At 33.8% G+C, this 17,492-nt stretch overlaps 1 protein-coding gene across 1 annotated transcript in view; it reads right to left on the bottom strand.

Annotated features, from left to right (window-relative positions):
• LOC145639191 (uncharacterized) overlaps positions 1–16,637 on the bottom strand; it is a 40,702-nt gene extending 24,065 nt beyond the window's left edge. The window contains exons 1-19 of the mRNA XM_081690360.1: positions 16,518–16,637; positions 16,212–16,312; positions 16,011–16,088; positions 14,254–14,381; positions 14,026–14,119; positions 12,706–12,749; positions 12,514–12,582; positions 11,321–11,373; positions 9,973–10,174; positions 9,615–9,683; positions 9,446–9,525; positions 8,664–8,813; positions 6,909–6,972; positions 4,793–4,894; positions 3,300–3,488; positions 3,078–3,199; positions 2,715–2,865; positions 1,369–1,467; positions 1,164–1,265 (exon numbers count right to left, since the gene is read on the bottom strand). Coding sequence (XP_081546486.1) covers positions 1,164–1,265; positions 1,369–1,467; positions 2,715–2,865; positions 3,078–3,199; positions 3,300–3,488; positions 4,793–4,894; positions 6,909–6,972; positions 8,664–8,813; positions 9,446–9,525; positions 9,615–9,683; positions 9,973–10,174; positions 11,321–11,373; positions 12,514–12,582; positions 12,706–12,749; positions 14,026–14,119; positions 14,254–14,381; positions 16,011–16,088; positions 16,212–16,302 — 1,887 coding nt within the window. The 5' untranslated portion in view covers positions 16,303–16,312; positions 16,518–16,637. The remainder of the gene's footprint in view (positions 1–1,163; positions 1,266–1,368; positions 1,468–2,714; positions 2,866–3,077; positions 3,200–3,299; positions 3,489–4,792; positions 4,895–6,908; positions 6,973–8,663; positions 8,814–9,445; positions 9,526–9,614; positions 9,684–9,972; positions 10,175–11,320; positions 11,374–12,513; positions 12,583–12,705; positions 12,750–14,025; positions 14,120–14,253; positions 14,382–16,010; positions 16,089–16,211; positions 16,313–16,517) is intronic.
• Between the last annotated feature and the right edge of the window lie 855 nt (positions 16,638–17,492).

Below are 17,492 nucleotides of genomic sequence, written 5' to 3'. Positions count from 1 at the left end.
GACCAACTTAGGCCATGTTTAGTTCACCAATCTTTACTTATTTTAGAAAAAATAAGTTCATATCACATCAGATTAGAAAATAAAGTTCGACACAATTTATCGTTTTAAGTGCGGTTATTTATTGCTAAATATCTTTACTGTTGTGATGAAAAATTTATGAAAATTACATATTAATAAAATACACATTATTGTGAATCTAACAAGACCCCACCTTATTTATTCTTTCTTTATAGATTATCGTACACATAAGATCAGATCAAATCATACCAAATTAGATCAGATCACATCAAATCAGCAAAAATAAGGTGAACTAATCAAGCCCTTAGTCGCAAAATACTACCTATTTCACGCAAAATTAGATTGATTTTGTATGAATAGTTTCAAATTAATACGCTAAATTGAACAAATCTTTTTGCACTTGAATTTACACCAAAGAGATAAATTGTTGCTCAAATGTCCTAACCTTCTACACCACTGGCCCACTTACCCAGGCCTCTTGACAGTGACCACCGAACTGACAAACTGTACCATTACAATGAACTCCAATCACCTTCCTCATGTCAATGGTAGCTGCAACCATAGAACCAAGATTTTACCCGTATTAAGGAAAGAGAATGAGGTTTTTTTCCCTTTTTAAAAGAGCTAAAGAGGAAGACAAGGAGGAAAGAGGAAGGAAAAGGGAAAGAGGAGAGAGGAAGAAAGGAGATAGGGTTCCACTTATGCTTCACTAGCTACGTCGGACTTTTATAAATATATGTATATAATTGCCATGTCAGTTTTTAACAGTTATAACTGATCATTTTTACTAGGGTCCATTTTAAGATGGATGCTTAATTAAATTAATTAAATTAATTAAAAGGCCGGACCAAAATAAGGTCACTAATAGGTGGGATTGTGTCAAAAAAAAAATTGTCTTTTTCTACAATAAATACCACGGTTTCAAAACTCGGTCGCATCATCACGTACTTTAGTTTGAATGAAGGAAATAAAACCTCTTGAACAGAAATTCACACATCAAACAAAACCTCTTGTGCAGCTTTACCGTAACTCTTTTACTCTTCTTAGCAAAAAAGAAAAAGAGGGGTTGACAAGAAAGCAATTTGCTAATAAGCAGCAATCAGCACCTAAAGAAACTTAAACCATTTATAAAATTAATTGCATACCCTTTGCTGCAAAGATTTGTGGGATCCCATAACGCTGAAGAACTCCCCAAAAGGAAGAAGAGACTCCAAATCGCAATATATTTCAACTGGCTGAACCTTAACCTGGTCACATCAAGATGACAATTTATAGTGACGAGGACTTCAAAAGTATACAGGTACAAGTTCATAAGTAATAAATAATGTCGGATATGAGTATTGTAAATACCCTGAACATTGATTCTGCCATCTGATTCTTCAATGCAATATCAACTTCGATGCTTGAGGGAGATGTTACACTTAGCAAACCATTCTCTCCATTGAATACCTGTAGATTAAAAAGTAGAAAGAAACAGCAGCATTCCAAAATGAGCAAAACTTTTTTTAATCGAGAGAGAGAGATTCCATGCATCTAAGAAGCTCAAGAAAATAAAAGATTTCGCTAAGGATCAATGTATAAATGCAGCAAAAGACTAATCGGGAGATATGGGTCCTGCAGTGCCTCAAAAAAATTGTGTAAAATAGAAAATAATGCTTCCCAGGTGCATCTCATGTGCCTAAAGGCGGTCCATTGAAAGTGCATCACCTAGAATAAATCTAGTGCTTGACCACAGTCGCCTAGGCAAACTTTTATATACACTGCTAAAAATTGTTCATTACCATTTCCGGTCAATTTATGATTTACATGTTTGGTTTTGACTAGATGTATCACATGAACAGATGTACTGTCCCAGATAGAATATTTGAAATGAAAAGAGAGAAAGAATGTCTGTTCCAAAAAGTTAGAAGAGGGAGAAGAGGGGGGGTTACTATATTTGAAATGAATAGAGAAAGAAAGAATGTCTGTTTCATAAAGATGGAAGAAAAAGGGGGGAGGAGGGGAACTATATTGAAAATATTATAGAAAAATTTAAACCTTTAATCCCCCGCCTCTTCTCAAATTACAAGGTCTAAGACAGCCCAAGGTTCATAAACCCAAGTAGCAAAGCTTATGCTTTAGCTTTACTTCTATTTAAAATTACGCTTCGAAGAGTTGTAACCATTACCAAAGCATAAAAATAATTAAGATGAGGATGATAAGCCATTTACATAATATCATCATAAATTGCAATACCCTGAGTTTTCATAAACAGGACATTTACATAAACCCAAGTAGAAACAAATTATGTCCACAGATATTATCATTCCCATTTGTAGATAGAACTCCCCAAAACTAGTTTCTACAGATCTATCCATCACAGATAATCACATTATAGGATGCGAAGAACATGCCATGGAGTCATGGACCATCAGATCCTAAAGATAAGAGGTAAATTCTTCTTAAAACAGCCTCTAGCAAAAGATATTAAAATTCACAGCAGCATCAATCTCCAATGTCATTTTCAGGTCCAAATCAAGTACTACCCCAGATTTATGATCATTCAGAGAAGCCAAAGCAATCACTCTTTCATAAAGAGGCTAACACACTTCATTGTTCCACTACTTAGACCATATATCTATGAAAACCAACTTCCATGATATTTAGTCCACATAAGAGTAAAGCATGTTATGAATAATGTTTGATGTGAAAAACACCTTTTTCATTTGCAATACTGCCATCTGTTTAGACGAACTGGTGACCTTTGCAGACCCAACTTTCGCTAGGATTGTAGTGGATTCTTCCCAGACATTGAACTCAATTTGATTGGCACAGCTGCTCAACTCTGCTATCTCTTGGCCCAATTTCCTAAATAAGGTGAAAATTGATGTCATGAGTTTATTTGGATGAGAAAATTCATCAGCAAAGATATGGAAAATATTAGAGAGGTGTACAAGATGACATGTATAGGTGTAAATTCCAAAAGAAAAGTCCAATTTAAGACAGTATCAAATAGAAACAATCCAAGAAATAACAGAATAAGAAAAGCCCAATTTCAGTATCAGAATTAGAACCCTTACGAGCTATTCATCGATATTGACATCTCAGAAATGTGGAAGTTGACAGCAAACAGGAATGCTACGCCACTGGAAGCTAAGTTCACATTAGGCATAGGCTGAAACTTTGTAGCTTTGCAAATATCCTAAGGAACAGTACATCATTAGATTCTGGACCCACCAGATCAGAGCTAAAAGGTGGAAATGAAAATTATAACTTTATACTGATAAAAGTTTTGTATTCACCTTTAAGACCTCATCTGAGACTACTCCAGAAAACTGACTAGAATCATCAGTTCCTCCAGCACCCAGAACCCCACGAGATAACCAGTTCAGCCATCCACGAGATTTAACAGTTGAAACTTCGTCATCCGGACCATCTTCTGCTGGACTGCTGCCTTCTATAGCATCAGAGGATACCGAGCTTTGAGAATCCTTACAAAGATATTAACAATTATTTAACATATAGTGCTTAAATGTGATCTTGCAAAAATGAGGAAAACCAATATTTGTCTCTTCAATATACAGTACTAAGGAAAAAATTCTCAAACCTTTCAGTCATCCGCTTAAAAAGTCAAAATTCATATTACCTCAGAATAATACAATCTTTAAAGGTATACGCTTTTCACAAGAGAAACTACCTATAACCGGGTAATCAGGATTTTGTTTTTAAACAAATAAAGCTTCTCAACCACACCACCTCGCCCTACCTCCCAACCACAAGATCCGCCCGGTCACCAGCCCCATCATCTCCTTCCCCTATTATCATCAGACCCATGTCTTACAACATTACAACCACCAACTTCTCCGCTCGTGCAGCCACACCACCGACACCTCCTCATTTATTCTTCTTGCCATACTCATGCCCACTAAATGGCTTTACTATATTAGAGATACTTGCACAAATCCAACTCCTCCCCTTTAAAACAACCTTCCTCAGGCTGCATACAACCTCCATGCTCATAATGGGTCTCCAGTCTCATCACTCCTGATTAATAAACCATCAATGCATCTTGGCAACAAACCCAAAGCTTGCTCAAACGTCGGCATTAAAATTAGCTAAAGAAAGAAAACTTTAGTGAGACTTTTCATCAAACATTTGGTGTGCAATATTTTAAAAAGCGACAAGACACAAGAAGCAACAATATTCAAGTAAGAAAACACAACCCGAAATGTTAGCATTCATCTTCTTGTGGGCATATTGTTTTGCTACTTTAATGGTATCGTGCTTTTGGGAGCATTCATTGACAAGTAAACATATAGATATCTAGGGAAACACATAACATCTAAAGTTGTGATATCATAGCAAGTTTGATTGTATTACGGTGGTGATGGTGGGGGTGAGATGGTGTTTTTGTAGTCAAGTTGATAAAGAACAGAGCCAAGAGAGAGAGTGGGGAAACAACATAGAGGTAAGGGCGGCCGCAAAGCAGCACCGGTGAAAGGGAATAGAGAGAAGGATTATTGGAATTAATATTCTAAAAATCAAACGAAAAATAATGATAAATCCAGACCAATTAAATAGTGACATGTGTCACACTTATCTGTCAAACAAGTTACCAATAGGTCATTTTGCATTTTAGGCGGATACCCAATAAAGGTTGTAACATTTTGAGATAATTCACTTGTTTTTGGTGTACACCAAAAAGGTTTAGTTTTGATAATTATTCCTAATTACCATAGTAACTCAACTTCTATCTATTTGCAAATCAAAAATCTGATAGCCAGTATTAAGATACCTCTAACTCCTGTTCTGCAATAGATCGAAACCGTAAGATATCCTCCAAGTCAACATCCTTCTCCATTTGCTCCAATTTGAATTGTGTATCTTGATCAACTGGCTGGAACAAATTAAAGGGCCAAGTAAACAGGATAACATGAATACCACATCAACTAAGTATCAAATTTATAAAGATAAAACAAGAGGAATTCATTTTTCCCCAGTTTTAAAAGGCTTCCCAGCAATGTTGGTCTCATTGAAATAATTAGGGCACGTTTGGTTGCGTTCGGGAATTAAATACCATAGGAAGTAACAATTCATGGGACGTTATAATTCCTAGGAAATACTATTATCATGTTTGGTTAAAACTAAAGAAAATTGTATTCCCTATATATATCAACTTCATATGTTTTGTTTGGTTAACTTGATGTACTTCCAATGTATTATACAAGTAACAAATTTAACTAAGTCTACAATTTTTTTTAGGGCAATAATGTAATTTCATCCAAAAATAAAGATAGGAAGTTTGAGTGACTAAGGCAGGGGCAGGTAAACCAAAGAAAGGCATCAAGGGGATGATTCCAAGTCGACAATACACAAAAGGAGAGCTATGGATAGTAAAGTTCATGCCTTCAAAGACTATAAAAGGTAAATAGAATTAGAACCATCATAACACGCAATTCCAAATACTTTTTTCTTGTTAATCTCGTCAACTCCAAAAGGATTAGCGTGGAGAAAACTGAGATAAAGACTTCAAAACATAATTGACTCACCCACCAACTAAATATTACCTTCAAGCTAGGATCCCTTCAAATAATTATAGAAATTTCAAAATGCAACATGAAGATTGGACTGATGAGAAAACGTGTAAAAGGTGCGCCCACAAACAATACTCACTCACGCCATTGAATTAAACATATTTTTTGTTACTTTATACAAAGTATTTTCTTTGCAAGTAAAAAGCTTAATATAATAAGGACGTAAAAATATAAAATACATTTGCAAGTAACTACCTTTTACATTTAAATTTTTAAAAAAAAATGACCTTATAAATTTCTATTAGAATCAACTACACATATCTTTCTAGAGTAATATTAGATGTAATTAAATTTTTAACCAACATTTCAACACATGGATCCCAATTTTCCCGTTCCCCTCGCTTTAACTTGATTGTTTCCTTCTATATATAAACAACTATAAAAGTATACAAAAGCTACAACACTCCCACCCATGTCCATAAATACAACATATACATCCTACCACATATTGAACTTTAATTTCCATCCATATCAGAAATTGAAAGTCATTTAAAAAGGCCAAACATCTATTAGTTTGATTTTATTTTTCAGCTCTATTTTCATATTATCATGTTTGAATATGATAGGGGGGGTTTTAGCTATACGGAATTTTATTTGACTGATTGAGTCTCATTTGGAATAGTACTTGGTGTAATATCTTTGAAGCATACTCAATTTTAGTTTATATCTTGTAAACTGAAAAGGTCTAGCCCCCAAACCTAATCTTTACTGCATACAAAGTTCAATAGTGATTCATCAATTAAAGTGCCTAAGTCGTAAACATGTGACAATCTTGGAGAAAGTTATAAACACGACGAAACTAAAAAGAGCATCCACAACTTCTTTGGATAGAATAATATCATATACGTGATTGGTTGAGGAAAGTCACAAACCAATTGCTCTTATAGAATAAGATTCTTGAAAGTAAGGCCTTGACCATAAAGACATGGCTGGCTCGATTTAACTAATCGAGTAAAATACTACAATGCAATAAATGAAAGCCTTAAGGGAAATTTGATTGGAAAATAATTTTTGCATGCTGGACTGGATATGTAGTCTGAGCAGGGACTAGGTATGGAATTATGCACTAAATCTTGGGACATATTTAATGTAGGGTAGGTGGCTGACTGGCTGAGAGCCTGAGACTGAGGAGGTTGAACAAATACAGATTCTAAAATTGGTCTCTGCAACAGAAAATACTTCTACTTCCGCACAATTGCATTCGCCATATATATAAAAAAAATTGTAGGTCGATGTAGCACAGCAAAAGTGCAACTGCACAAGAACAATATAATTGTCTTAAAGGTATCAAATTCCAAAATCAGTAACCATTGTTACCTGCTCCCTCTGAAGGAAATCCAATTTGACCTTGTACAAATTCACATATTTCCGAAGATGAACTCTGGGAGATATAAGTAAATTACTTCAGCAAGAAAAATAATATACATATATCCTGAGAGAGAGACAACACCCATTTAAAAGAAAAAACGAATGTCAAGATGCTCAGAAGACAAATATCCTAAAATCAAGCATATAAAAAAATGGCAACATCAACTTCAAAACATCACGTCAAAAGAAAAGATTTAGACTGGCAATGAATTTGGTCCAGCCTAATAAAGAGGTCTGGCAATAAACCCTAGCCAGCTGAACATAACAGAACTACATTTTGATAAACTTTAAAGCAATGAGTTGCGAATTATGATTTCCATCCCAAACATTTTGGTGACATTGTGCTAAATCTGCCATTCTGCCGCTAAGATTGCATAGTACTAATGATAGAAATAAATACAGACTTCAAAATTTTCAGTCAGAAGGACACAATGATCAATATAAATGATACCAGTGGAGCTGAAATTAATATGATCAGGTGGACAGATAGTTCAAAACAAATTCACAACTACATGTCAACTGGGCGAAAAGTCGTACTTCATCATACTACACCTTAAAAAGTTGTGGGAACTTATATTCTTGTGAGTACTCCCCTCATAGGAACAAAATTTAACCATTTATTTAAACCTTAAAATGTGTACTTTACCATTATATGTCCATAAAAATTATAAAAGCATGCGCTTATGAGAGCAATTATTTTTGTAAGAAAAAGAAAAAAAAAAAAAAAAAGCATTTTACAATTTAAAAATCCATGAATTTTCAACAAAGCTGTGGTCAGCTTAAAGGACTGACCACAAATGTCATAATGAGAGTCTTGTCATAGATATTTATTTATATAAAAAAAAAATTACAAAATGTTCTATTTAAAAATAATAATGCATCCATTCCTGAACACTTGCAAGTTGCAACAGCTGCATTTTATGTCTGTTTCCAAATACAAGTACTTATAACAACACTTCCTACTTTAGCAAGAGACCACCATATTTAATTGTTTCTCTCTTCCAATAGCCCCACTAGTATACGATCTTTATGTTTCTCTCCCAACCTTACTTGCACTAATTTTTTTATTGTTTCTCTATCTCACAAACAATTTAATATACCCCAACTCAATTTACTAGCATCTCAGTTTTTTCATTTTTATGTAATACCCGCAATACTTCCTAAAAATACATATAAACTCAAAAAGTTCCAAGTGGAGGGAGTAAACACTAAACAGAAATTTTTGATCTCATTCTCTAAATGGTGGTACTAGTATCTACAATATTGAGGAATTCTTTAGACTGTGTAAACATTTTTAAAACCAACTAAACCAAGCCCCAGTCACCCTTGCTGACATTAACAATAAAAATGTCCCACTAGTTCCATGCATTCGAGCTGACGCAAACTATTTAAGTACGAGCTTTGGTCTATGATCCAGATTTATATGGTACAAAACTCTGGAAAAATTTTTAAATAAGTATTTCTAAAGCATACAGCATGTATTAGCCAAAATAACACAGGCATGTTGTTAAAATCTTGACCATACAATGTCACAACATCAGATAAAATTCCTGCAAAAAATTAAATTGATTCAACAAAACAACCAGACTAAGGAAAACTAAAGCCCAGCATACTCAATTCAAAGCTGAAACGCGGACTTAAAAAAAATAAAAAATAAAAACACACAAACAAAACAAGGGGAAAACTTTATATTGATATACATACAGTTTTTGCCCGAGATACCACCATGATGTTTTCTTCCGTCTCTTACGAACATCAAAAAGAACAGATTCTTTAGCATAGCGCCACCAGACCTTCTGCCATCCTTTCACTTTCTTTGATAATGGACAGTCCCAAGGACGGTAGCGTCCATACCTACACAGTGGGGATTCAAAAGATAGCATCATGGTTATGATAAAGTCATTTTTGCTTCTGCCCAGGGTCATAGAACTGACAAGAGGTGAATATTAAACCAATTAAAGTACATAGATTTGCGAAATGGTATTTGATATTAGCTTCAGAAACACATGACACTTGACCATCTTCAGTTGGTGTCCTGTGGAAAATAGCTTGTTTTGGTAGGTAAGTGGTCAGTAGCTCAGATTTTTGAAACAGTATAAACATTAATAAAAGTGGAATAGATCAGACTATCAGAGCAATGTTACATGAGCATGCAGAAATTTGAACAATACCAAAAGAAACAAGATCTTAAGATGTCTGATAAAATGATAAGCAAAAGACAGCCTAATTGAGCCTAGGGTTGAAAGGCAGCCAGTTGTGTATACACTTGCACAGACAACTGATAAGCTAACACATTATGTCCAACAGAATTAAAGCTGCGGTGTCAATTGGGACTATAGCATTTGTTTAAATACATGCCCAATTAAACTTGCTCAAGAGCTTAAAATTCAAAAGATAACTTTTTCCAACAAGAAACTAATGAAGCAGATAAACATTATGTGCAAACATGAAAAGAGAAAGTAGTAGATTATATGAGTTGAAATTACTTTTCCCTCAGCTGACATGTACAGATATAGTCTGAAAACTTCAAGATGTGCTGTAGCTGAGTAGGATTTATGGTCATGACCTGACAGAAAAAAAATGAGGGGAGTAAAGAAACTAACTAGACATTCAATAACTTGGAACCCAGAGATTGCTCCGTATCAATCAACCAACCAGTTTAGTCAACTCAGCGGCAACAGAATATTGAGGAGCATCAAGCTCAAGCTTTCCAGACTTTGTCACCTTGAGTAGAGCAAGACAATCGTATCAGGGCCAGGCATAAGTTACAATTTTCATTTCAAAACAAGATTCATCATGTCTAGAATGACAAGGAACAAATGGTACTAGTTTCTCAATTAGAAAAAAAATAAAGCTTTCAAAAAATTTAATCAGGTTACAAGCCACAGTAAAGCCTATCAATACGATTTAGATCAATTAAAAAATGGGAATTTAAAAGAAGCAACTTTATGTACAAACTATACTGTAATAAGGTTTTTAAGTTTTTTGTATAGACAAATGCAGACATCAATACCTGTAGAGATAAATCAAAGGGTGTCACTAAATAGTCATATTTATCCACATTAGTTGTTGCATATTGCCACAATACATTTTCTTTAATAACATTGGCATTCAAGGAATTCAGAAACCCTTCAAGGGTGCAACAGTAAATCCCCAGACCATAGATCTCCACAGTCTTGTTGACCTGACCACCTCTTGCCTTTGAGCTCAAGGGCCTGGAAACAGTAGATGGACAAAAATCATGCTACTTATACTATTAAACTAGGAACAAAAAAATAATAAAAATAAAAAAAAGGCATTACATTGACCAATGCAAGTAATTGAAGATTGGAAGGTAATCAATTATAGATGAGGTAGGTACAGTCAGAAGACAATGTAAAAGGCTCAACAAGGATTGAAACAGCTGAAGTGATATAACCCCAATAATATTAAATAATACAACAGCCTAACTGCCAAGATTGGAGTAGTAAAGGCAAAGACCAACAAGCAAAGCAGAATTTCAAAGCACTTTGTTTTTGACAAGAGTTAATAGTATTGTTCACCGTTTAAAAAAAAATTAAAAAAATTAAAAAAAATAAAAATAAAAAAAAAAATTAAAAAAAAAAAAACACTTTTATGGAAAACTTTCAAATCCCTCTTATTTCAGATTGATATTTACCTAACACGCACAAGAAGAAAGGATTTCTATTGAATCATCAAATCCCCCATTTAGCTGGGCTACTATTTTTCCTAGCTTGTAAATAATAGGTAAGCTTTTTTACTTTATTTCATCGAGGTCACTTGGCAAGACAGGACTGAGCAGAGCTGACAAGTGCTCACTCAAGACCACCATCAGCTGCTAACACACAGCAAGTCTCACAAACATTTTGAGAGGCAATATGCAACAAGCTCACAACATTTATATAGTTTATATGAGATATATACGGAGTAGTAAACAATAAAACTATGAACTAGTTCTTTTCACCTTATTTTAGAAATTTATTGCTCCATAGTTATTCTTGAAAGCATCTGATCACATCAGAGAAGTCCAAACCAAACCAGACCGTAAAGATTGAGAAGAATCTAACAAGAACCCACATGACAATGTTTTGTCTTATACAATAGTGTTAAATACAGTTTAAGTTAAATCACATCAGGGCATCAGACATTCAGCTTACACCAAACCAGACCATAAAGATTGAGCAGTTCAAATCAGAACATCTTTGATTTGGTTATGATGTTCATTAACATTGAAATTCTCAAACAATTTTTGCCAGCAACGCAAGAAGTACATATTTATGCATTGCTCTAATTTCCAAAGGAACATTATGAACAGTTAACTTGTAACATACACATATTTCTTTGCAGGGACAAATGATTACCCATCAGGAGCTTGCTTCATCTCCAAGCTTGAAAATCTTAAACCAAAAAGCATCTGCATCAAAGAAATAGTTGGTGCACATTTGATTCAGTCTTTAAACATCATCCAGCTCATATCACATAGAAAATTAAATAAATAAATATTTAAATAAAACAAAAAGAAATGTGATCTGTTTCTAGATCCTACATTCCAAAGACGAGTGTGGGCTAATATGACCTAAAATAAGATTAGAAGACATAGACTGTTTAGTATGAAACAAACTTTTGCTTAAATTTCATGGAGACCACTATATCTATCCATTAAAAACACTCGTACAATGAATGTAATAAATGAAAGGAATCAACCATTAGCATGTTGACCTAAGAAAACAGATAAGGTGATTGGATGCTTATGAATTTGATAGCTAAAGAGGCCAAAATTGAAATAACCAAAGTGAAAACTACAAATCTACAATGACATCGAGCTACCATGTACATGAATTGATACTGCAAATGTAACACTTCGATCAAAACATACAAAATCCACATCAGAGTAAGCTTCCCTACAAAAACAACTTCTAATGTTTTCAATACATTAACTTTGAGCACACGTTTTACAAACATGCATATGTTTATAAAAAGTTCTAAAAATAAATAAATCAACCGTATTTTATATAATGTAAAATGTTGTTGGATTAGTCACTATTTATATTTTCAAAGAATCAATTTTATATAAATTTTTACTAATAGATAATTAATGATATTAATGGTAAAAAATGTAAGCTGGTAAATATGAAAGTAAAGTTGTTGCAATTTTAAGGAAATGGAGTTAGTATATACAAGCATAACCGATAACATTGTCATTTCAATAACATAAAACTTCAAAAGAGAAAATAATAATAAGGGAAGATAACAATTAACAAGGGAAAAACAGGGAGGAAGATGATTGTCAGACCAAATAGAAATTCATTCACACAATAGAATCCTACAGTGTGGATGAGCAAAATCTAGGACCAGATATACACATACAAACAGGCTCACAAACACTAACTCTGGTATCTATTATCAGCAACAAATACTGAAAATCAAAGCCATAAAAATTGAAACAAAAAAAAACAAAACAAAAAACCATCATATCAGATACACATAGATAGAATAACAAGAAAATTCATCTCACAGAAATTAAAGAGAGTAACTATAAAGAGAAAAGTAATACCGATGGAGACTCTGTATCACAATATACTATATGAACATTCCTCATAGATACTTGAATGCTATCAAGGATCTGTACAAACAAATTTGTATAATGTGAGTACTTTGACAGACTTAAGTCACTAAACTCATAGAGCAACACTTAAAGAGAATATTAATTTCCAATAATAACAGCAATAACAAAACAGAAAATCACCCTTCCAGTCACATGTGAGATCAATGATTGCCCTGCTTGATTATCTGCAAAAAAACAAACAAATAAATAAAAAGGAGAAGAGGAATTTAGAGAGGAAAGAAAAGGAGAGAAAGAAATACAAGGCAAGCATATGTCATACTCTTCTTTTACTTAATCATGCATCTATTTAAATACTCTTTCCACCCCAACTTAGTTTGCCTATTTACCTTTTTCAGCTGTCCCAATTTAGATTGCCTATTTTTCTGGCAACGGCCAACTATTATTATTACTTCTCTAGTTCTCTTTACTACCCTTGGCCAACCACTTATCTCTATCACAACTAATTCGAAAATATTATGCAAGGAATCAGCCCAATATACGCTTCACTTATTCTAGAAGGCTCAAGAATTAATCAGAATGCTGAGTTGGAAGTTTGTTAAAATCAGTTTTGGGGAGAAGAGGGTAGAATAGTAATCTATATGAAAGTTTGTTATGAGTTTGTTATTTTGGATTCTCTTAGCTGTAGCTTGCTCAATGGGGTATTAATAGGTGTTAAGGGTTAAGGGGAAGGCATCAGAAAATTAATTGTGAAGATTGTTGTGTAGGAGAGTTCCTTCTTCTCGTATTGAAGGCATTGTATTACTGAATTCTCTGTTTAGTAATACAAATATCCCCTTGGCTGCTATTTTCTCTCTCTAATTAGCTGATTTACTTACTGTTCTCATACTAATCTCTAGCATATTACTACCCAACCATCTCCCATCACATCTACCTTTTTATTTAAACATCTATAGATGACACCAAAACAACTCCAAAAACTATATGGTCAGATAATTAGGCTAACTGTCTAAATTGCAGACAGCAGAAGGTGTAGTTGACAAAACAGCAAACAGCACCACTAATAACTAATTAGACTAAGTAACAATCAACCAGCATATAATAGTGACAGACTTTGGCAATGCTGTAGTAGACTGGGATGAGGAAACCTTGGATCTTGATGACGATTGACGAGGGCCAAACGTCGACCAAGGGCTCATTACCAATGACTTTGATGGTTCCTTTCCAAACTAAGAAGCTCCTAGTAAGGGCAAATTATAATATCAGAACAAATTTTGCTTTGCCATCCTTCATCTTCTCCACAACTTTTTTTTGACAATTGGCTGTCTCTTGATTAGTAGATTATACTTTTATCTGTCTACCTTTACCTTCCTACCTTTACCTTCCTGTCAAGAACATCTTAATAAAAGCACTAGCCTAGACTATAACATTCAATACGACTCATTCGAGCAACAACAAGTACATCATTAAGAGATGATAAAGAGGCATAAGATCATGTCTCACCACAGACACGTCTTGACAGTTTTGCCAACTCTGCAGCAGCAAGCTTTGCTTTTTTAGCAGCTAATTCTCTTCTTTCAACAGCATCTACGCTCCACTGCAGATATAAGGGTAAATGAGATAACAAAGTACATTTTCTACCCAATGCGCAAGAAAGAGAAACAACAGGCTAGCATCATATGCTTTTCCCCAAGGAATTCATCTAGGGAAGTGCATAGAAGATAGGGATACCTCATGATCATCACGTGGACCAGCACAAAAATGGACATCTTCAAGTTCTAAGCTTATTACAATAGGGTCCCAAGACTCCCAACTCAGCTTTTTCCAAGAAATTCCAATTCTAAGCCTACCAACATGACCTGTCAGTCAATCAAATGCGGATTTTAATGAAAAATAAGTCATAAAATTTAAACATGCATACTTTAAACAACTCTAAAAACCAAAAAGAAAACAAGAAAAAAATCACTGGCACAAATCATCATAAGTTTGACTTGTGTGACAGGTGATTCGGATTAAAACAATAGCAATAAAACAACTATAAGGAAAAAAAAAAAAAAAAAAAGATCCCCCCCCCCCCCCCCCAAGGGTTACCCTCTGCAAGTTTCAGCAATGATAGGCAATTTTCTTACAAACTAATATTGCAGCATCATATTAACCCCATTCTTAACTGGCATAACCCCAACTTATGAAAACTTAGGTAAGGAATAAATGTACTCTTAACCTTCCACGTATCATCCTACCCAATAGTTAGGAAAATATGGTTCCAACATCCAAGTGGCATTAGTTTTGCTACTAACAAGGCCCAAAAATTTTACAACATTTTCCTCTATATGCAATCTTCCAGGGAAAAAGAAAAATTATTACCTCCTTAATATATATTTCCTACGTTTTCTTAATAGTTGCAACACACTTTTTCACGGAATCTAAGAAAAGTGGGTCACGTGATCAAATATACATAAAATGGGGTTGAGTGATTTAAAGAGTATTATTATGTGGGCCATGAGCTGTAACAGTACAATTTTTACCCAAAAATCTTTCTAATTATAGTGTGTTGCAAGTATTATGACATTTCTATTTTAGAGAAGTATTGCAACAATTAAAAAACGGAGATATATTACAAAGACACAAATGGAGTATCACTCATGTACAAAAGGAGGGCTAACAACCGAAAGGCTCATGCCGACAAGGACCTTAACCAATCATTCAGCAATTTATCCTAAAATCATGAAAATTAAAATGACAAGGTGGGGAAAAAAATATATTCAATAATCACTAATATATTAAACCTAGTAAAGGCCTCAAATTGTGGAATTTGAAACCTAGCAAGGATATTAATTTGAAATAAGGAGTATAGTGTTCAGATTTTCAGATAAGTCACAACCAAGTTAGCAAGACTACTCTTAAATCTTCCTAAGAGCATAGCACATGGTAGAAAATTTAGATCTCCAAAACATCTCGCAACCTCTATGATACCAAGTTATAATCCTTTTTCTGCTTTATACTCTGGTTTTGTAAAACTTATAGTTTTCTAATTAGACAAGGGTCAAATAGTATCAGTATACACGTTAAATACAAGTAAATACTTCGTATAAATTATCAATGGGTGGTAGAACATAAACATAGAAATTATTAGAAAAATGATTTTTGATTTATAGCTTGTAAAAAAATAAGGTAAAAATGATGATATTTACAAATTTACTAAATTTCAACACTAAGGCAATCCCATAATATTTGTCAATTCGGCAAACATAACAAACAATTCTGGTTTAACCTCACAATATTAACTACTCCCTCCGTCCCTAAATTACATTCCTCTTTCTCTCTATTATGTGAGGAATAAATGTTAGAAAGAGGAATGTAATTTAGGGACGGAGGGAGTAACATTTTTCTCAATCATCTCAAAAACTCTAGAGCCACGTGGTATTATCGCACTTTCATGAAATTTCCTAAGCAAAAATTACAGTTTACAAGTACGAATAGGAAATTACATTGTTTGAGAGCAACCGGCAATTGAAGATAGTCAAATGCTTCAAGAATAAGCTCCACATCCTTCAATACAATTTCATCTGAACAAAATAAACAACACAAACAATAATACAAGTATCAAACATCACTATATTGTAAACTCCTCTTAATCGAATGTATCATAATTCTCATTATCAATTAATAACGCAGTAATATACAATTACCTAAAGTGATTTTAAGTTGCTGTTGATGAAAATCTTTGATGTATTTTCCAAGATAACCAAGTAGCAATTGTCGAACTGGTCCCTCGAACATTGTTTATATCCTACAAATTCAACATTTTAGTAACAAAATGGCAAATGAAAATTGCAAAAATCAAAATTAAGCAAGAAACTATTGTTCAAAGTTATCAATGAAACAAAGTAACAATACAAAAAAAATTGCGAACGGCGATTCCGGGACTTGATTTCCCCCAATTCTCCAAAACCCTAAGAATTGCGAACGGCGATTCCCTTAGAGAAGCGACTTACCGGCGACTGGCCAGGCTTCGAGCTTCGACCTGTTAATGTTTCTCTTTTCTTCTACTTCTAGTTTTTATTTTTCTCATCTCATTCCTTCTGTTTTCTTTTCTCTCTTTTTGTTTTTTTTTTTTATTTTTTTTTTAAGTTTTGTTGGTTTTTTATTTTTTGGCAAATAAAATTTTATTACCAAAAGGAGAAAAGAACAATACAACTTAAGCCCGGTTTGATTCACCTTAATTTTGCTGAACTGAAATTATTTTTACTGAACTGAACTTATTTTTACTGAACTGGACTTAATTTTATTGAACTGAAATTATTTTTACTGAACTTAAATTATTTTTACTGAACTGAAATTATTTTTACTGATTTTCTATTATATTATAATTCTTCATTAAGAAAACTGAATTTTACTGAACTGAACTTATTTTTACTGAACTGAAATTAATTTTACTGAACTGAACTTATTTTTACTAAACTGAAATTATTTTTACTTAATATTATTTTTTTAAGGTGAAGAGAACAGTGCCTTACAAAAGCTAAGCTGCATCCCCCAAACTACACAAGTCTGTAAACACAGACACACAAACCCCCAACAAGTTCCTGGAACCTATGATGCCACCTTCTAGGAAGGGTTCACCATAGAACCAGGAACAACACCTATTCCCAACCTTAGCCACCTTCCAGGAAGGGTGCAAAGAGAAGAGAACAGGAGAAACAAACAAATGCCAATCCTAGACTCAACTGCAAACCAACAGCAGGACTAGACAACAAAGGCAATACAACAAACCACAACCAAAAACAAACTAAATTACAAATAAAGCAATTTTCTATCAGCTTCAATACTTCTTCAAGCCACTTGTAGACACCCATTTGTGTCTCCCCAAAACCAAACCCAGTGATGAGTACCTTTCACGTCGAATCATAATTGAATGAAGTGAAAGTGTGGAACGTTTAGTGTTGCGGAAAGTTTTAATTTCTTTTCTC

Source organism: Chenopodium album, chromosome 7 (assembly GCF_948465745.1).
Source record: "Chenopodium album chromosome 7, dcCheAlbu1.1, whole genome shotgun sequence".
Lineage (NCBI taxonomy): Eukaryota > Viridiplantae > Streptophyta > Magnoliopsida > Caryophyllales > Amaranthaceae > Chenopodium > Chenopodium album.
The sequence above is the reverse complement of the archived record's forward strand: the minus strand, read 5'-3'. Positions and strand labels throughout refer to the sequence as shown.